This window comes from Amborella trichopoda, chromosome 4, assembly GCF_054954075.1.
Source record: "Amborella trichopoda isolate Santa Cruz 75 chromosome 4, AtrichopodaSantaCruz75HAP2 v2.0, whole genome shotgun sequence".
In the NCBI taxonomy this organism is placed as follows: Eukaryota; Viridiplantae; Streptophyta; class Magnoliopsida; order Amborellales; family Amborellaceae; genus Amborella; species Amborella trichopoda.
In genome coordinates, this window is record NC_142339.1 from 51,703,704 (window position 1) to 51,724,365 (window position 20,662).

General features: G+C 39.8%; 2 protein-coding genes across 11 annotated transcripts in view; one reads left to right on the plus strand and one right to left on the minus strand.

Annotated features, from left to right (window-relative positions):
• TAF2 (TBP-associated factor 2) overlaps positions 1-13,589 on the plus strand; it is a 61,791-nt gene extending 48,202 nt beyond the window's left edge. For 7 of the 10 annotated variants that reach the window (XM_088865597.1, XM_020663734.2, XM_088865599.1 and 4 more), the window contains 7 exons: positions 3,007-3,093; positions 7,268-7,357; positions 9,724-9,782; positions 9,967-10,057; positions 10,196-10,364; positions 10,951-11,134; positions 11,932-13,589. In XM_088865597.1, the coding sequence (XP_088721723.1) occupies positions 3,007-3,093; positions 7,268-7,357; positions 9,724-9,782; positions 9,967-10,057; positions 10,196-10,364; positions 10,951-11,134; positions 11,932-13,219 (1,968 nt within the window). In that variant the 3' untranslated portion in view covers positions 13,220-13,589. The remainder of the gene's footprint in view (positions 1-3,006; positions 3,094-7,267; positions 7,358-9,723; positions 9,783-9,966; positions 10,058-10,195; positions 10,365-10,950; positions 11,135-11,931) is intronic. The other 3 variants (XR_016054750.1, XR_016054749.1, XR_016054751.1) reach the window with 1 other exon arrangement.
• Positions 13,590-14,106: 517 nt separating this feature from the next.
• On the minus strand, positions 14,107-17,152 carry LOC18422340 (uncharacterized). Its single transcript, XM_006826773.4, has 3 exons — positions 16,787-17,152; positions 16,356-16,693; positions 14,107-14,570 (listed from the first exon to the last, which is right to left on the minus strand). Exons 1-3 carry the CDS (start codon positions 16,845-16,847, stop codon positions 14,322-14,324), a joined length of 648 nt encoding a protein of 215 aa, XP_006826836.1. The 5' UTR covers positions 16,848-17,152; the 3' UTR covers positions 14,107-14,321.
• Between the last annotated feature and the right edge of the window lie 3,510 nt (positions 17,153-20,662).

A 20,662-nucleotide genomic window follows, 5' to 3' on the forward strand; every position in this document is an offset into this window, starting at 1 on the left:
GGGGGGGGGTAGGTAGGAGCCAAAGAGGAAGGATGAGAGCTGTTAGGGGATAGACTGACTGGCGAGAGGGCTTGAGCCGATCGAGGGGGGATTGTGGGTGAACGAGGGAGGGGAGGCCTCGCACAAAGAAAGGGCAGGCATGAAGCAGGCGAGAGGCGACGGGCAGAGCCTTGCGACGAAGAGGGGAGGGAACCCAGAAGAGTCGACAGAGATGGAGGCCGCACAGACAAAGGGATGGGAGAAGAGCACAATCTAGAGGATGAGACTCCAGAAGGCGATATCAAGGGAGAGGAGGAAAAGGAAGAAGGGTGAGTGCCAAGTGGCTGAGAAACAAAAGGGAAGATGGGATTGGCGCCCATTGGCGGCAGCAAAGGGGAGCATAAACTAAGAGAGGTGGTGGCACTAGGTGGCAGCAACACCAGAGCAGACGTGTCGCCAGGGGAGGCTTCCACAGAGGGGGGATTAGGAAGGGGCAAAGAACGAGAGAGAGGCAGCGAAAGTGGGCGGGGGGGAAGGAATAGTGGAGAAAGGAGGGGGTAGAGAGGGCATAAGAGAAGAAATAACAGGGGCAAAAGAGGAAACAAAAGGCAAAGGCCCAGAGGAGGCCACAGTAAAGGACACGTGGCAGGACGAAGAGGAGTCAGTAGGTAACTTGCATAAAAAAGAATCAACTTGCAGGGGGGGTTCAAGACTGAAAAGGGCACCCTCTCAACCAATGGGGGATGGTCAAGGGAAGAGGTTGGACAACGGAACAGCAGGCAGCAGGGCTTTGGTGCGAGGTGTACGGCGATCGAGAGGGACATCAGCCACAGACTTGCCGGAGTTTCACCAGAAAGGAGGCCGCTGGCAGCCAGAAATGCCGGGACAACCTCTCCGGTGCCACTTTAGACCGTGGAGTCCAACCATGCAGAGAAGGGGAACCAGAGTCCCGGAGGCATGGTGAGGGATGGGTAGCCTGGAAGTGGAGTTTGGAAGGAGGCGAAGTCGGGATCCAAGCCAAGCTAACCCAGAAGTAGTGGCCATTGATCTCAAGCCAAGTCGCCTCAGGGATAAGCTCCGGTGAAAGAGAATCTAAGAGCAGCTGTATCGACCCAAAGGGAGGAATTCTGAAGATTTCCAATGAACGCAGATGAAGCCCCCTACTGCTTCACCAATAGCCTTGTAAGTTCTCGAGTTGCACGCATGGAGGGGTATGTTGAAAGCTCGAAGCCAAATACGGCAAGGGAGAAAGGCTCCCACGTTAGGGTTCAAACGAGCTATGGAGAGGGTAGCACCTTTGAAGGCCAAGGGGGAGAGCACATCCCACCCTTCCCTTTCAGGGAAGGAAAAAAGGATGCCTCCATGCTGAAGGGAGCGACAGTCAATGTTAGGGTCAGTCCAAGACCATTGAGCCCACTTCTCATTGGCATGAAGGTCAGAATGAGGGGGGAGAGAGAAGTAACTAACGAGGAGTTAAGCAAGGCCATGTGAGAGGGGGGGGGGGGGACCCAAAGAGTGGCGATGAGGGGGAGGCCGAGGGGAAGCTGAGGGGAGGGAGGGGGGAAGGGTGGTGGGTGGGGGGTGGCCAGAGAAAAGTTGCGTGAAAGAGTGGGGGAACGCCATCAGTTCCTTTTTTTCCTTTCGCTGAATGTTATCAAGAACCAGGACCGTCCACACCTTACAGGAAATTGTTGCTGATTTGCTGCTAGCATGTCGTTGGTTGTAGAAAGAGGACATTGAGGAGGCTTTGGTTGCTAATATTGCTGCCTTGGACGAGGGCATCGAGGCTCTCACAACACAGCTTAATCGTTTGGTGGGAACCTGCAAGGGGGACCTTGAGATTGATATCGCTTCCCTTGCCTACCTGTTCAAAGAAAACCTTGAGACACTGGCTGAGGAGTTTGACCTTGTCAAAAGGGTTCCAAGCAACTCGCCAGGTGTGCTTTAGCCATTAAAGTCTATATGCCTGAGCCTAAGCCATTTGAAGGAACAAGGAATGCCAAAGAGTCGGAGAACTTCCTCTCGAACATGCAGTCCTACTTCAAAGTCGGAGATGTAGAACTCGCGAGGAAGACCAATTGACCCTGACCACCATGGACTTCATTAGAGATCTTGAAGTCATCTTCTTATATGTAGAGAGAGGCTTTGCATCAAACACCTGGGGTCGTCTTTCTTTTTTTCTTCTCCAATGTAGAGAGAGAGAGAGCTTCACATCAAATGTGTGGAGGTCGTTTTCTTTTTATTCTTCTTCTTATATGTAGAGAGAAAAAGAGAGCACTTGGGCCATTAGAGAGAGAGACGGGAGAGTGGGGCCTCACATTGAAGACTTGGAGGAGGCCTTATTTTTATATGTAGAGCACGTGTATGGGTCCATGTGTGTTTGTGTGAGAGAGAGAGAGAGAAGCCTTGCATCATGCACTTGGAGGTCTTCTTCATCTTCTTCTTGTATGTTGAGAGATCATATGGTCATGTGTGTGTGAGAGAGAGAGGCCTCACATCGAACATTTGGTAGTTGCCGTATTCTTTTTCTTGTTATGTGTAGATAGATCGAGAGCATATGGTTTTATGTTTGTGTGTGTGTGTGAGAGAGAGAGAGAGCGAGAGAGAGAGAAGCTCCTCGCATCAAACACTTGGAGCCCTTGTTTTTGGGCGGGGCTCCATAGGACCACCTAGGCAGCCTAGGAGGGCCGCAGTACGAAGTAAGCCCTATTTGGTTCGGAAAGCCCCCTAGGCTGCCTATGCACTAGGCGGGTGAGTTTTTGTTCACCGTCGATTATGTGTACTCTTTGTTTACTTCTAATGTTTTTTTTGAAGAAATACTCCTTGTCCAATTTAAATGCTTTGTGATCTCCTTTTCTGTGTTTTATCTAGAATATGGGAGAATTTGCTATTAATCTTCTAAAGCTTAGTTTTTATATATGCTTCTCTAACTGGAGTTGATAGTCGCTTGTAATTTTCCTTTTTCCTTTTTTACTGTACTGGTAATCTTAGATGGACCTATACTCAAAATTGGTTTCTCCTTGCCAGGCTATCCCACATGCAGTTGCCATGGTTAGAGCAGCAGATAAGAAAAGCCCAAGAGAAGCTGTTGAATTCATCTTGCAGTTGTTAAAGGTTATGACTTAGCATTAAACAATGCAACATTATTTGGTTGATTTTTATTAGTTGTTGATCACTTTTCATTCACCAGTAACACTTCTCGAGGCCTTGTTCAAATGAAACGAGTACTTGTTTGTTACTTTGTCTCCCATATTGATGGTAGAAAAATTGGGATGATTGGGAAATGACACAATCTACTCATTGCTGTTGGAATATGAAGTCGATGGAGTTTAGATTACTTGCACCTTGCACTGATGTATATTTTTGAGTCAGTAATTTCCATTTGTGTGGCTCGGTACATTTTAATATTACATTATATATTACGTTGTTTTATGAGTTGGAAAGTTTCTGTGGAAAATTGGAGACAGAAAGTTTCAGCAGTTAGGTTTTAGAATCGTATAGTTTGAGACAGAATTATGAATATTCAAAACGGTGCTGGTGTTTTATTCATTTTCCAAAGCAGAGACCTGGTTTGCAGCAGCTCTTGGCAACACTATTTTTATCTGCAGGGTCGCTAGACTGTCATTTTTTATCCGCAGTGTCACTAGACTATTTTTATCGAGGATGAAACCCAACCTTGATTAAAATGCTATGAAAACATCTGGCTATCATGCATGCTATAATTATCTTTATCTTCCAATTATTTATTTTCATGTCCTTTCCATTATTATTCTCCCAGATTAGCTCACCTGGACACTTACCGGTGTGACGATAATATTCTCAAGGGGTGTCCTTTTGTACACAAATTTGTGCGACAAAATAAATCCATAGTTGTGCATAACGAGGCTAAACTACTTTGTGTTAAATGGAAACCCCACACAAAAGAAGTATGCGAGTTGCTTCCATTTATAAATAAGTAAAGCCCCCTAGGTCAATCTATTGATACTTCTATAAAATAGTAAATAGCACGTATTATTGTTCATGAAACGAAATACAACTAGCGTTCTTGCATGGAAGCCCAAACATGTGTGTCTGTTTCTTATGTATATCCAACTTGACAGTCCGATATTGTTGAACAAGTGAAATCTCTGCATACCGAAATATACATAAAGCTATTAATATGTTACATGCTCACTAACTCATTAAAAATGGTTAAAAACTAATATTTAACAGCTCATTTTTATAAAAAGTTTCTATAAATTTTATAATAACATAATATAAAGACCCATTTGAATGCTACTGTTTCACTAATAATTTGCTATTAAGATAAAAATATTCAATATGTTGTTTGTTGGCATCCCGTATAGAGTTATTTGAGTTAAGACTTGTTGTTTGTTTTCATAGAACTTGTTCTCTTCCAAAAGTAGTTTTCACTTGTATTATATATATAAGTTATCATTTTGTCAATGCTTCAGGTTACGGGCAGAGAGAGCGAAGGTCGTCTGAATTAGAGAGAAAAAGGGTTTATTGTATTTTAAGCTCGCACCATTTTCTTTGTTCTCTTTACTATTGTTCCTTTTGTTTCTCCACCCTTGCTTTGCCACTCTCCTGCCATTTTTTTGTAGAGAGAATGCCCAATTCACCCACCAAAAGTTTCAGAAACTCAAGTTTCAATGACCTTTTTTTTTTTGGGGGAGTAAGTTTCAATGACTTCTTTCCTTGAACCCTCTGCTCATGCATATATGCTTTTTTCTCCATTTTCAGAAAACCCAACTCAGAGATGAGCAATTCATCTCAAGTTCTTGACCAAGCCAGCAACTCTAATTCAGCTCCAAATCATCATGTACACCACCAAACCCACAAAATTGCAGGATACTCATCTCATAAAAAGAATAGGGCAACCACCAAAATGGTCACCTTAGCTGAGAAAACCCATCTCAAGAGAGGGGCTCAGCTTCTGTAAATCTGTATTAGAGGGACCGAAATTGGAGACAACAAGGTAAAGTTGAAGAAGTTTGTGGGAGAAAGTAAGAAAGCTTTTGGGGTTTTAGAGGGAGAAGAAGGGAAAAGGGGTTAATTGATGAGAGAGAAGATGAAGATCAGTCTTTTTTAGAGTGAGGAAGAGAACTAAAAAGATAGTAGGGTTTGGAATGGAGGAGAAAGAAGCTTTGGAAGTTCGGGCCATGGCCAAATTTCAAATATACAGAGTGTAGGGTTAGGTTACTGAAAAACTAACCACATCAGTGTTCTAAAAGGCGGAGCGCCCAGCGCATAGGCGGTCCAAAGAGCCTGGACGCCTTGCCCAGGCCTAGGCAGCCCAAATAGGCAGCTTGCCCCTCGGTGGCCGCCTAGGGCCTGTGCCCCCACCCAAGGGTGGAAATGGCCCTTGTTGAGGGGCAGTTTTGGGTTCTTTTTTAATAAAAAAAGGGATAAGGGTGGGTTTTAGGGTCATTTGAAACCTAAACCTCATTAGAGCCTATTTTAGAGAGAGAAAAACCTCAAAAAACTAGTTTTTTGTGATGTCCATAGGATCAAGGGTTTCTCATAGTTACAAGAAATCGATCTAAACATGTGTGGAGTATGCACTATGGATAATTAAATATGGACTTATGGAGTATGGGGGAGTGTATGTGCCATGTGGGCTTGTGGACGATAGACATTTGATGTGCCCCAAGTCCATAACTCTTACGTGTTTTACTGTTATTTCTTATCTTCTTTTCATTTTCTTGATAATGAATTGATGTGGTATCTTGGATTATTAGCTAAAATATGTTTCAATATGTATTTTTTAAAATTTGAAATGCATTGAATTATAGACTAAAATATGTCTCAATATGTGTGTTTTCAATTTTTTGCACAAAATCTGACCCTTAAATTTCTACTAGGTTTTGGGCATCTGCTTAGGTGCTGCCCAACATTTTTTGAAACACTGAATCACATAAGATTATTTAGTATAGGAGAGCTACCAAACAGCTAACAAAGCATTATTATGCAGGGTATATTAATTATAGACAAAATAGTATATGTGTGTGTGTGTGTCTTTTAACATAAAACAATATCTGAAATTAACTAGTGCATTGAAGTCTTGGATACTGACATAACCAGGGAAATAAATGGTTGAGGTAACACTGCCACTGCCCATTCTATGAATGAGAATCATATTGCTAGTAGGAAAGGGGAATTTGCTAGTTGCCAGGTTATTGTCACTAATCATCATCATCATCCAAGCCGTATCCCAATTATTTGGGGAGGTTGTTTCCTAATGTTAATCAAATTGGACCTGTCCTAAATTGATATTGATACCGTTTAGATGGGGCCTGCAGGTTTCCCCGTTTTGCCCAGTTTCTTTTTTTCCCTTCTTTTTTTCGAAACTGTTAACTTTGTTGGAAGGGAAAGAAGTATACAGAGTACAAAAGATAGGCAGCCCACGGCCTGGGTGCTCTATATAAAAGCCGCTCTCAAAAGGGGGATCTTTACAAAAGAAGAGCTATAACTTTAAACAATGCTATACATCCATTACTGTAAAGAAGCCATAAGTACAAAAATGCAAGGAACCGGAAGCTCAGAAAGGTGCCAAAACGGTTCCTTGCGTGTTGCCTTGAGTTGCGTCTACTTTAGAAAGGGTGTCGGCTGTAGTGTTGACCTTTGGCCAGATATATCTCCATGAGATGTGCATAGACCTGCAAATATGGAATATCTCGTCAAAGGCATGTGCTAGTCTCCAAGGACAAGGGGATAAGCGAGAGTATCTTATGCGTGCGAATAAAACTTCAGCGATAGCCTTTTTGCCCTAGAAGATTCTGTTGTTTCTCTCCATCCAGATCACCCGCACCATGGTAGTTACGGAGGCTCTCCATAGTAAGATGCCGGACTTCGTCCACAGCAGGGGGTGAATCGTAGGTAAGAGGTGTGGGACTGACCTCGCGGTCACCCATGTTCTGTTAAAGAGTTGGAGAATGTATCCCCACAGAATTCTATTGAGTTTCTATTAAACTCTTTGAAATTTAAGAAGCAAACTTTACCTGTTTGGGTAGTGCTGGAGTTTCCCTGTTGACACTGTCTAAAATTTGCTGTCCTTTTACTTCCTCTCCTGCAAATGTGTCTTCTATGGTTGAAATACTGTATTTTTCTGGAAATTTTATTGATTGGTCAATGAAGACATTGAAAAGTTTTAAACTACATGTCCCATCAGCATTCTTGGATTAAGAACAAGATAGTGTTATTCCTGTATGGTTGTTGCAGCATAGCAACTTCCACTGTTTGATCCTTTGTTTATTACAAGAGGCTGATTCTTTTTCACTGCTTTCAGTATAATGACAATAGTGGGAACCAGTATTCTGACGTGTACTGGATGGCGGCGTTGGTGCAATCGATTGGTGACCTTGAATTTGGGCATCAGGTTTGTTTTGACTCTTATTTTTCTGTTATATTGATGGATTTCAAATGATTTTGGCATTCTCATGTGAATGTCCTTATTTCTCAGGCTTTGCACTTTTATGTTGTTGTTTTCCCTTTGTCAGATTTCCAGATTTGCCTTGGACTTTATAGTTTTGGTTCCTAAGATATTATTCCTTCAAATGAAGTCTGTTGAATTGTGAGGCAAGAATAAGAATAGTAATTGGTGAGACTATAATGAATAATAATCATGTGATGATTTGTGTGCCATCTATCAAATCATTGCATAAATCATATTAGCATGATACCCTCAGTTACAATTGTATCCTTCGGTTTTCTTCCACCTGCAGCTGTATCATTTTTTATGAGTTTTTGGCAGTCCCTGATCCATGATTTGTTAAATTGCATCTGGCAATATTAAAAGAGTTGTTATTTTCCAGTTGTTGCACCTAACCAATTATTAATTGCTGCTTCTTGTCATTCTATGAAAATGCTTCATGACTGGCAGTCCTTTTGGCATTTATTATGTGTATATAGATGCATGCAGAGATTGTGTTCATGGGGTTTTCCTTTCAATTCAAAATTGTCTGTTATAATTTCTATTTGGGACTGGTTGCACCAATGGATGAAAGGTATGACTGATTCACTGAGATACCAGTAGTCAAAGAAGACGAGCTTCAGTTCCACAAGCAAGTTGAAGACCATTTCTGGTGCCTAACTTGTCTAGTATAAATTGTTTCCATTGAACTCTACTTTAAGACCAATACATCTTAGTAAGATTTAGAAGATGTTAATCACATCAAATGGAAGTAAAAAAGAAGAAATGGGAAGTTGTAGGAATCACACCGAAAAGTTGAACTATTTAACATCCCAGCCATATCTTCTGATCTAATTTAAATAGCCTATTTTCTTGTGATTAAATTTCGAATATCCCATCAAATGACACATTATTATGTATTTTGAAGTTTATCAAATCACACATGATGGAATGTTGAATAGTTTGACTAATAATTGTGATTTGATATATTTCCCCCAAAAAATCCCAGTTTTTTCTTTACTAGTGATAAAGTGGCCCTACATATGGAGAATATTTAAATACAACTGATGAGTGGCAAAAACAAAGTTTTTGTTCACATCCTATGAGCAATCAAATGGAACAAGTTAGCTGTGTTCACCAGAAACACCTAGGAAAAGTGGTAGTACATGAAGCAATAGTTGAGTGGGAATTACTTGAAGGAAGCTTGTCTTCTCAGTGGATCCATTACTTATTAGTACAGTGTTCCTGCGATTTGAATTACTTTCTAAGGAAACATGAGGGATATGTTTTCTTTTTTTGTACACAAAGGTACATTGAAGCAGAGACAATAGGGCAGATAGGAAAAGTGACAATAAATGGGGGATAGGGGGAGAAAAGAGGGCAGACCTAGCAAATGCTAAGGGATAGAAAGCGGAGCTTAGGTTATTTCGTGGTAACAATCTCTATGGAGCTCAGTTCTGTTCACTTTCACACATGCAATGTACAACTGTTAACCTCCCCCCCCCAAACAACAAAAGAGTATGGAGCTCAGACTACACTATCTTTTGCAAGTCTATCTGGCAAGTCATTGGTCCCTTTAAAGATATGGTGAAAGGTGCACCCAATGATGCTCAGGAACAAAACTTTTCTGAAATTATTTGCTTGCCGCCAAGGTAGGTAGATTCTTTTGATGCCCAGTGAAATATATTGTTCGTCTCTCTCAACAATAAGTGGCAGTGACAACATTGTCACAAAGGGCCTCAACCCTTTGAGCAAGGTATTCCCCTTGGCTTGCTATGGAATCCTGAACCCCAACAGGCCTCGGAAGAATAGCATGAGTCACCCTGTATGGCTCATAAAGGTGCCACCCACCCCTGACAGACCTAGGTTACTTATCATGGTCTCATTGAAATGACTGTTGCTTAGGAGTAAACTTGAAACATCATTTCTACTGGTAAAGCTCAGAGCTGCCAGGATTCATTTTCATTATTCCTGCCATCATAGAATCTAATTGAGTTTTTTTTTTTTTTCCTTACATCTCCTTTTCACCTGATTAACTGGCTTACATTCAGAAACTGTATGGCTTGTGCCTTATATATGCTTGAATGATGTTTGCATTCAACACAATATGGGGTGTAAATGCTGTCTATGTCCAGCCAATATTTCATAAACTGAAAAACATAATTTTGTGACCTTTCTAAGTACTTGACTGGAGTAAACCAGAAGATTAATACTCGTACTTGAAGTTAAGGCATTATCATTCATATTTACCTGCCTTTATTTGGCCAATGTACTTCGTAGTTCTTGTCCCATAATAACTGTAAACTAAGATGTTCATGATTGGTTTTGGACAGACCATTCAATATTTACCATCTCTTCTCAAGCGCATAGATCGATTAATGCAGTTTGACCGGTGAGTTCATTTCATTTTTATTTAAATTTCATCTGTTTTCATCTTTTGTTACTGATGTATACTCCTGTAGGTTTACACCTTGTATGATAGAATTAGAAGCAAATAAATTCATTTTCTTTACTTGTGGATTGAGACACTCCATATATTCACAATTTTGAGGAGTGTTGGTATGCCATTGCTTCAGGCTGATGCCCAGCTACAATGGCATCCTGACAATCAGCTGCATCCGCACACTGACACAGATTGCATTGACTCTGTCGGACTATGTATCTTTAGTAAGTCCATTGGAAAAGTTAGAGGATAGATATTGTTTTGTCTCTTTCAGATGGTTTATCGTAAGTTGTTCATTTGAGTAGCGATATGCTGTTACTACAATAGTTCTGATTCTCAATTGTGCAATCTTGATTGTGCAGGATCGTGTAATTGAGCTTATTAAACCTTTTCGAAATGTTGGGACAACAATATGGCAAGTTCGAAGTGAGGCAAGCAGGGCACTCCTCGATCTTGAGTTCCATAGTAAAGGCCTTAATGAGGCCCTAATATTGTGCATGAGATTTATAGAGGAAGAATCTTCAATACGAGGTTTGCACTTATCAATTTTATGATGTTCAGTATCTTTGATGTAGATATGATGCTGATACCTACCCAAAACTCATACACAAATACATGATTACTACTGAGATAATGTATGTGGTTTTCTGCTGTTGGTTATATGCTAATGCATACTTTGGTTGATTATGTATATATTGGTATATTCTGGTTAATGTATAAATGAATATTCTATAATCCAATGGATTGTGTAAAAACCATTGTCCATTGGGTCATCACCATCCACTGAATTGACTGAAGGTGATGTAAGGAGTTGAACCTACAAGTACAGGAAGGGACCACCACAGTGGATCCAGGTCTCTTCATCTCATCCATTCAGTGGATGATGATGACCAAATGGCTTATGATTTTTCTCCATTACATCAAATATATTGTTTTTGCGTAAATACGAGCAATACAACATATAAAACAATAGGATAGTTCAAAAGCAGTGTCATCACATGCTTTTTCTCAATACTTCGTCAATGAGTTGTTCTATTCTGATTCAGTTGTCAGCTTGAAATCAGGGATGCGACCATCATGATTTTGATTGGCTAATGCTGGTGAACCTTGATTGCAGGACAAGTGAAATTGACAGTTCATCTCCTCTACCTTTGTCAAATTAAGTGTGGCTATTCATATCCATACACTCTTGAGAGTTCTACACTTGTTGCCATGCTTCGTTTACTTGGAAGTCGGAGATCTTTCAACAATGTTTTCCTTCGGCACCACCTGTTCTGTGCTTTGCAAACTTTGGCAGGAAGGTGAGCATACTTGTGTGGTTTTCGTTCTTTATTTGTATTTTTTATTTTTTTCTGATTGGTAACAACTTGACATGTTTTTCAAATGAAAAATGTATACAAGCTATCTATACTTTCGTCACAAGTGGATCTACCCATACTGATAGTTTGGAGACAGGGGACTTATACTGCCATTTGATAAATATCGTTGAATTAATGTGCCTCACTTATAAATGTTTGGAAGTTTTCCTGTTATAAGCAATGGGTTTCATTTCTCTTGATTGGCCGGGATAAGTAGTAGCCAGCACTTATGAGAATGGGGGGAGGGGGGTCTTTTGTCCTATCCATGACATAGAAAATAATTCTTGTGATTTCATTTTCGTTGATGCAAGTCACATCTTTGACTATCCTTGGCAGTTTATGATACTGGTTAAGCCTTTACCTGGCCTAAGTAATATCATAAATTCTCAAAATTTGTAGTTAGCGTTTTAGATTTTTAAGTCATTAATTACATGGATAAAGAGTCTACTTTGGCCACCCACAGTTCAATAATTTGCCGAAATATCTTTGATTCTGCCATGCAAAATGTGGGTGGCAATATTGATCTTTGACTTCCAGATTTTCTCCGAAGTTTTTCAATTTATTGGGTGAATTACTGGGGGACATGGGTGGCCAAGACAGCCCACTCAGATAATTATTTTCATTTGTCCTGAAGTAAAATACTCCCTTTTGTTATTTGCACAACCCAAGACTTCTTTTTGTCTTCATGCTCTCTTTCTTATATCACTGGTAGTTTTAACCTTTTTAGCCTCTGCACGCAGGTGTCCAACTCTTTATGGGGTGCCAAAAGATCAAATACAACCCATTATGGAGATGGAGCCATCGGTTGACACGAAAACTAAACCAAGTCTCCTCAAGCTGAAGATCTCTCGACCCCAAGATCCCCTCCCCAATGTGCCCACCCTCTCCTCTGATGTCTTGCCCCTACCCGAAGTCACCATTATAGAACCAGATGCCATTTCCAATGGTAATGAACGCAAGGCACCTGTTGTAAAAATCAGAGTAAAACAGGGTGCAGCCCCAGCAGGTAGCAGCAGATTAGAGGATGAGAATGCAATGGAAACCTCACGGGGTGGGCAACCAAATGAGGCAGAGAGAGCAGGAAGCAGCTCTGTATCGGTAGATGCTCCTCTTAGGGTCGTGAATGAGCTGGTGAGTGTCCCTTGCCAAAACCTTGAGGAGGTGAACTCCTCTCATGAGCCTGGTTCTCGCATGAGTGCGAGCATTGGGGGCTTGAAATTCACTACTAATGAGGAGGAATTAGGCAAGGAATTGCAATGCACTGCTGATTCTAGAAAAGGGGCATCCCATTCTCCCATCTGCAAGTCCATTGAGGAAGTAACTCATGAAGTCTCTTCCCAGGTGCATGACTCTAATGGGGCCAAAGCAATTGCTGAAATCAGTCATGTTGTCTCTGCTCAGCTGTATGACTTGAACAGGGTGTCTGCTGTGGTAGAATGCCATGAATCTAGGGCAGTGGAGCAAGGGTCTGAGAAGAAAGGTGAGGATGAGCGCCACGAATCTAAGGTAGTGGAGCGAGTTTCTGAGGAGAAGGAAGACGAGGGCGTCAAATCCAGGGCAGCGGAGGAAGATTCTGAGAAGAAAGATGAGGGCCATGACTCTAGTGAAGTGCGGCAAGGTTCAGTGGAGAAGAAAGATCAGAGCCATGAATCTAGAGAAGGCCCAGAGGGCTCTGTGGAGAACAAAGATGAGAAAAAGGAGAAGAAAGAACATAAAAGGAAGAGAGAGAAAGAGAAGAAGCGTGATGATCCCGAGTATTTGGAGAGGAAGCGGCTCAAGAGGGAGAAGAAGAAGAGGAAGAAAGAGAAGATGGGCTTGGTAGATCACGTAACCAAGGCTTCCATGGCTGAAGTGAACCCACTATATTCAAAGGTTGAGCCAATGAAGAATTCGGAACCGACAAATTTGGAACCAAAGCTGAGTTTGGAAACCAAGCCAAATGTCGAGAGCAAAGGGGAGGTTTCAGGAGGGCCTGTACATAAGCTCAGGATTAAGTTCAAGGGTCGAAGCATCGGCCATGTACAGTGAGCTAGTCAAGTAGATTTTTGGATCTCATCGTAAGATAGGAGAAGTTGATTCACCTTCATCAAAAGGCTTCCATCTACATGATTTGTCCTTCTGGTTCATGGTTTATGGTGCATCCTTCTTGGTATATTGAGGTATTATTTGCAGCAAATGAAAGGGTCTATGGGGCAAGTGAGCTTTAGCATTAACAAATAGGCAAACCTTGTATAGAAACTAATTCCTAGGGACGAAAGCGTCATGGTTTTCTGAAGTGAGGTGTACGCTTTCAAGCATTTTTTAACCCATCGGACAAGATGTGTATTCCTAAAAAGGTGTAACATAAACAACTTAAAATGACCCATTCAAGGGAGTAATATGGTGCGCGCCGAGTGAATTATTTGTGTTTCCTTTTACTGAAGAATGCTATGAGCCCGCCCCTTAAAGCATCCTAGTCTCGAAGGTGTATTTGATTTGAAAATAGCCCTCAAAAACCAACCAAAAAAAAGGTAACTGGCGTGTTAAATGTCAACTTTTTACCGATTTTGTTCAAATGCTTGTTTTTTGTAATTGCGAACAAAAACATTCTCCTCCCCTTTAGCTCGGTGGGTGAAAAGTTTATGCAAAAGAATTTTACCCAATGCAACCTATTTCCTTTACGTGAGACAGGTTAAAGAAAAATTTAAGGTCCTCATCCTTATTAGACCATGGGATGATAGTAATATGAAACGAGAAAAGCTTATTTTTCTTAGGTTTTTTGAAACAGAGAATTTTGCTTTTTTGATATTTTATTTGTCTTCATTTGCATCATGCGGGCTGATCATTTCCTCAAGGGCTCATGATTGCACGAAGTCACAGCCAAACTAAGTTGTTGAACATTTCTGCAAGACTACACTGGACAAGTCAAATTTGGATTTCTTTTTTGTCAGATTTAAAAATATCAGTTTCGTACCCATTTCTCACTATGGTAAGGCAGTATCCTCCACAAATTTGTTCTATGTTATTTGCTATGACCTGGAATCAGATGTAAACTTCCAGTGATTTTCAAACAACGTCTATGAATTACCAATTTGATGTTGTACACATTCGATGAACCACCATTCTCTTAACTATCTACTGGTTGCAAAATTTATGGTTGATTGCTAATGAACCATCGACTATGGTCTCCACGAGAAGCCAACGCCTTTTCCAGATCTGTGCATATGGCCTTAAGGGTAGAATAATTAGCTTCTACATAAATCTCACTGGGTTGCCTTGACGGTTTCTCGCATGAACTTGAAGCAATAGGTCGCTGAATCTCATTCACATGCTGGGGTTTGAATAATAATTTCAGTAAAAACGATGGGTACATCTGGTTCCAGAAGCTTCTACCTGCAACCTGTTAGAAGACATGCTTTCATCAACGAGGTAGATGGAACCATCAGGTTTCAGAAGAGGCTTACTTCTGAAAAATTCGTTTCAAAATAGATTACAAAAAAGCGCCTTGGTAAAAAAACAGAGGCATGCTATTACGAGACCTTAAAAGTGCTTAGAGCCAGCTAAAAAAAAAAAAAAAAAAGAAAAAGAATTCTTTGGTAGTAAACGACAATATTTATGATCTAATTATATGTATAACAACATGAATTGATCTAAATTCTGCGGCTTTTGACCCTTCAAACTCTTTCAATTTAGGTAAATGCAAAAGTGAAAACTCTCTCAATATGGTTTGCTAGCTGTGACCTACATGTCAGCGGAGCCCCATTGCAGAGTGACTAATGCACATATCTTGAGTTTGTTATCAAGAGCCCATAGGTGACTTAAGACATGAATCCTTTAGTGAGCTGCTAGTTTTAAATTTCATAAATAAAAAATAATCATTTGGTTGGTAACACGAGCTTTAGGATTCATTTCAGTTCAGGATCAAATCATGCAGGCATTCATAGTGTAAGTCGATACTAGAGATACACAGATTTAGGCTTGTGAGAAGCCAGTAATGCTTTTATAGGATGATTTGATAGAGCATTATGTGGGGTAATGCGGGGTTGGTTTTGGAGGACGGAGTCAGTGTTGAAGTCTCTGCAATTGGGGGCAAGATCCTTAGAAATAGCCATCTCCAAAACCCAACCTATGCATGATGTCCAGAGAAGTGAAGAAACAGTGAAGTGCCTTCTGGATTCATTCTGATTATAGATGGGAAACATAGCTTATCTTCCTACACTTTATGCCATCTCATAATGGAGACGAAGTGTAAGACTCTGCCTCATCTAATCCCCTCACTCTTTCGGGCGTTTTCTCGAGAGTAATCAAATTGTCCAGAGAATTTGACAGTTGGCAATCCTTTGAAAATTTTGTAGGGAAAACAATAATGTGAATCAACATAGGAACTTGTAAGGGACAAGTCGGAGTGAGAGTGAAAGAGACAGGGACGGAATGAATGCTAAGCATATACATTGAAGCCATCTATCTGATCAGGGGGTTATGGAAGAGACCTCCTTTGGGAAGTTCGCTAAGTAACCCAGGACCAAAAATAGTGAAATGAAATAGGTTTGATACACATGGCTCTCAAAGGAAAAAAGAAGCAGAAGGGGAAGGGTCCAGTCCGTAGTTCATTTCAACTGCAAGTTCTATCAAGAGGTTGATTCACCAAGAGTGATATGATCTACTAGGTCAAATCCATATAATTTATGGGAAAAAAAAGACTAAAATCTATTATGCGCATCCCAGATCTATCAGGGAGGGGAGGTTAATTCCACAAAGAGTGGATAAAGCCAATGTGCTATTTGTAGAGTATCCTTGGTACTTGGACTGTAGATTTTCTAAGCACTATCCCTATGCGAAAGAAACAATTTTCGTCCTAAACTATTCAGTATCATGTTCAGGATCCTAGTTGGTTTAAGCTTTCAACAATTTTTATTTGCCTCTTAGGGAAGAAATTAAATTCGATAAACAGAAATCAAATTCATTTATGAAATCCATTTTTTAGAAAGCTGGACAAATTCCTCTTTGTATCAGGGTTTTCTAAAAAATTCATGCTCCTACAAAGGTTTTATTGCCTTAGTTTCTGATGCAATTACTTAGTTTCAGTAACATTTCTACCTTAGAAAATCCAGTTAGCTGATAAAGTTAATCAGAACAACTTCAACAGGAAATTAATCATCGACAAAATGATATTCATTGCCAGTACCTGAATATCCAGCCTCCACTCTATATTCTTAAAGGAAGGAGCATAAAGCAAGGGGCTCACAACAATATCTCTAATTTCTTTCGCCTTCTGAGAAAAATGGCTTGCCAAACATTGTGCAGAAGCTTTATCAAATTCAAGTTTCAAAAGAAACTCAGCCATATCGACATTAGACAAATTGGATTGAGCCCCAAAAAAAAAAATTTTACAGAGCATTTGAATTGCCTCTTCCACTGATTCCACAGTCACCTGTAGAGCATTAGCTGCTCTCTTATAACCTCTCTTTGTTGATTTACCAGTCAAGATTATATCGATGGCTTTGTCTACGAAATCTAGGGCAACTATCAACAAAGAGAGAGAAACGCATCATAAGTGATGGCCTTGTTTATTCCTTAAAAAAAAGCTCGGAGAGTATGGGCAACGGAGATATGTACCTGATGGTGGTGAAGATAAGAGGAAACGAGCACCACGGGGCACGACTGGATCAGAGGACATGGCGGAATAGATAGAGAGAGAGAGAGATCAGCTTAAAACCATTTGCTTTTACACGTAAAAGGAAATCCAGACTCAAAAACCCTGAAACCTCGATTTTGGAGTAGAGAGAGCGTGGATTAAAACCCTAAAGGCCCAGCTGGGATACTTAGAATTGGGTCTCGGAACTCATTTCTAAGGACATTTGTGCAGTTTGATGTTGGATATAAGATGGATTTTTAATTTCCGCTTGGATATTGTCCAATAGTGTGCTGCATGTCCGATATCGCCGTGGTGCCATACACATCTTAATGATAAAAGATACCTTCACTAAAAAGTAAAGATACCCTTGAAATAAAAAAGATTATGTTAACCACAAACCTCGATTTTGGTGTAGAGAAAGCCATTTCTAGGGACACTTTGTCAATTTGTAGGTTGGATACAAATTCGAATTTTAATTTCCTCGTGGATATTGTGAATTTTAATTTCCGCATGGATATTATCCACTAGTGTGTTAGGATATCAAAAATACGTTTAATAAAAAAGATTTTATTCTTCGCATGAATATCAAGAAAAGCTTTCTACGTTCTCCCTACAATATAGAAGTTTTATGTACCCTTCATCCAACCGTCCATTTTTTAATGGAGGGCTAAGATTGCCCCAATCACAATGTCACGTCTCTACATTGTTTTATTTTTAATTTTTTTTTATAAATTGTTTTGACACCAAATTTTGAACGTCCATTCTTATATTAAACTCGCACTAACGAAATATAAAAAAAACATATTTTCAATCAAATAAAATGACCAAAATACCTTTAAAATTTCAAGGGGTATTTTGGTTATTATTTTTATCGAAAAATTATTGTTAATATTTTTTATAGGTGCGCCCCAATGAGAAGATGTCACGTACCAAATTTCATATTAAAAAAATTATATTAAAAAAACTAAAAATAAAATACTTTGAGACGTCGGATCTAAGATCAATATTAAAAAAACTAAAAATAAAATAATTTGAGACATCGGATCTAAGATCAAATGGTGAGTGGCTCTTTTGATAAAAAATGGATCGTTAGATGGTAGGGAGAATATAGAACTTCTACTAAATAAAGATTATATTAAGGTGCTCACACTACATAGCATTTTATTTGTACTAGGGTATATTAAGGTGCTCACACTACATAGCATTTTATAGGGTATATTAAGGTGCTCACACTACATAGCATTTTATTTGTACCATGCTCAGCATACTAACTAGGGGTAGCAACGAGTTGTGTCCCATTGGACCCATACTCAGCAACGACTCGTGTCCCATTGGACCCATACTCAGCATTTTATTTGGAACCATAGAGTCGTGTCCCATTGGGTATTTTATTTGTACTAGGGGTAGCAACGAGTCATGTCCCATTGGACCCATACTCAGTGGACCCATACTTAGCATTTTATTTGGCCTATTTATGGAATGGATGGTTCAAATCTCTCACCCCACAAGTCATATTTGATCAACGGTCCATGTTCAATTTCATAAGAAGAGGCAAGCTTGGGAAAACCCTGAAAATAACCTAATCTTGTTCAAGCATATAAAAAATGGATTGTCTCTATCCAAAAACCGTACACCTTATCTTTCTATCTTTATCTCTTTAAAAAATTTCTCTCTCTATTTCATCCCTCTAATGGAGGATTTAGAGTCGGTCTTTGAGACGAAATGATTTTAGAGCGCATTTTTTTATTTCAATTGGAATTGGTCCCAGAGTTGATTGAAGTATCTCAAAATTTATTATATCATAAGAGTTCCCTTAACGATGTTTTTGTGGGAGCTCAGACCAGATTTGTCTTTCTGTTAATATGGATTGGTCTGGCTTATTTCTGTTAACATTCTATAGGGCAACTTATATTAAAAAAAAAAAATTTGTAGAAAAGGAAAATATTAGCATGGCTTGACTTTTGACAAATGGTGGTTGTTTTATCAGGAGGTTGAATTTTTGGGTGGTGGTCGTCCTTTTTAACTGAGGTACACATTGAAAAAAGATTGGCATTGAAGTGCATGGATGATTTTAGAACCCAAAGTGACTCTCTCTATCTCTAAAATTCTCCCTTTCTCACTCTTTAGATCTTCTTCTCTCATTCCTCTTCTTCTATTATGTCATATATTTTAATTGGGTCGACCTTGACCTGGAGCCGACTTGACAAGGTCCAAAAATGGATCTACCCCTCTAAAAAAAGATTTTGTCCTCACTTTTATCCTCAAAATCGTTACTTGAGTAAATAGTGGTACAAGGCAAATAAATAGTGGTACAAGGCTCGGATTTCATCTTCTCGCTCCCACGTTGATTCTTCCCTTGCTCCCACCCACGTTGCTTCGTGTCCCATTGAACCCATACTCAAACCCGAATATCGCTTGTAGACCCATACTCAAACCCGACTATCGCATTGATTCTTCCCTTGCTCCCACATTGATTCGTGTCCCATTGGACCTATACTCAAACCCAAATATCGCTTGTAGACCCATACTCAAACCCGACTATCGCTTGTAGACCCATATCCACCAGATATAAAAATAGTACTCGTACTTGAGAGAATACTCAAGGTCCGGGACCCAAGACCCAGATCTATACTCAAGCCTTGCAACCTTCTCTAATGTGTTACTCTCCCACCCCTTTTAAAGCACTTGCACCCATCACTGTGTGTCCCTCTTCGATGTGGGATTAATCCGGTAGTGGTGGAGAGGGGGGGCGGATTTAGAGAGAGAAACGAGACTGAGAGAATGGGAGATGCATCTAATAGAAAGAAAGAAAGTAATGCGAGGAAAAAGAGAGTTGAGAGAGACTGGTAAGTAGTGAAATAATTTAGATGAGAGATTTTGAGAGCTGATTTGGTCTAGAGCGAGATGGATAGGGTGCCTGAGTTGTTTCGCTAAAGTGAGACAAAGTTTATGAGAGAGAAATCCCTAGATTTTAGAGAGAGAGAATTTGTGAGAGAGAAGTGATCTTAGAGATAAAATTTATAGTTCACATTTGCCGGTATAAAGGGCCAGCTTTTGGGGCTGCAAGAAAGTAGTTCCATTCTTTCCTGTTAGTTTCTGCGACTTTCCAGCCATGATAGAGAGCCAGTCCAGTCTGGTTATGGAACTGTCCCAGGTCCATCAAACCTTCTCTCTCTATCTCCATTAAATCCATTCTCGACCTGAATGAAAAAAAAAACACAAACCCACAAACAATAAATCATGGGTTTTGAGTTTCAACAAAGTAATGTTGGAATTGCTATTTCTCGTAGGAACAACAGCCCAAGACACTCAGAACCCAAACCAAAAGAACCACTCATTCAAAAGAGGAAATGGCAATAACTTGGATTCGAAATCCAATTGGAATCACCAAGATCAGAGCACAATTCCTCTAGAGTTCATGAGGAAGAAGGGGAGGCTTTTTCGGAGAACAGGAAGCATCTCTCTATAGTTTCTCAAAGATCGTTTTTGTACAAACATGATAATTGAAAAATGAAAACTCATTTCTTTCATATGGAGGTATTTGAGTAGAAACTAAGCTTACCAGTGTGTGGGATTAATCCCACATCCATGAGGCATATAGAGTCACAAGGGTGTAAGCTCAATAAAAAAGATGAGATAGTTTATAATAAATTAAAAATTTAGATCCGAGTACTGTTGAGTCGGTATAATAGAATTGGTTTATCTTTTATTGGTTCCAATTTGTACTTGTGGCTTTAACTTTAATTTATACTCAACAAATTTTTGACACTAATATTTTATAATATAATATTTTTTAAAAAATGATATTCTTGGTTATACTAGTATTTTATAATATAATATTTTTTAAAAAATGATAT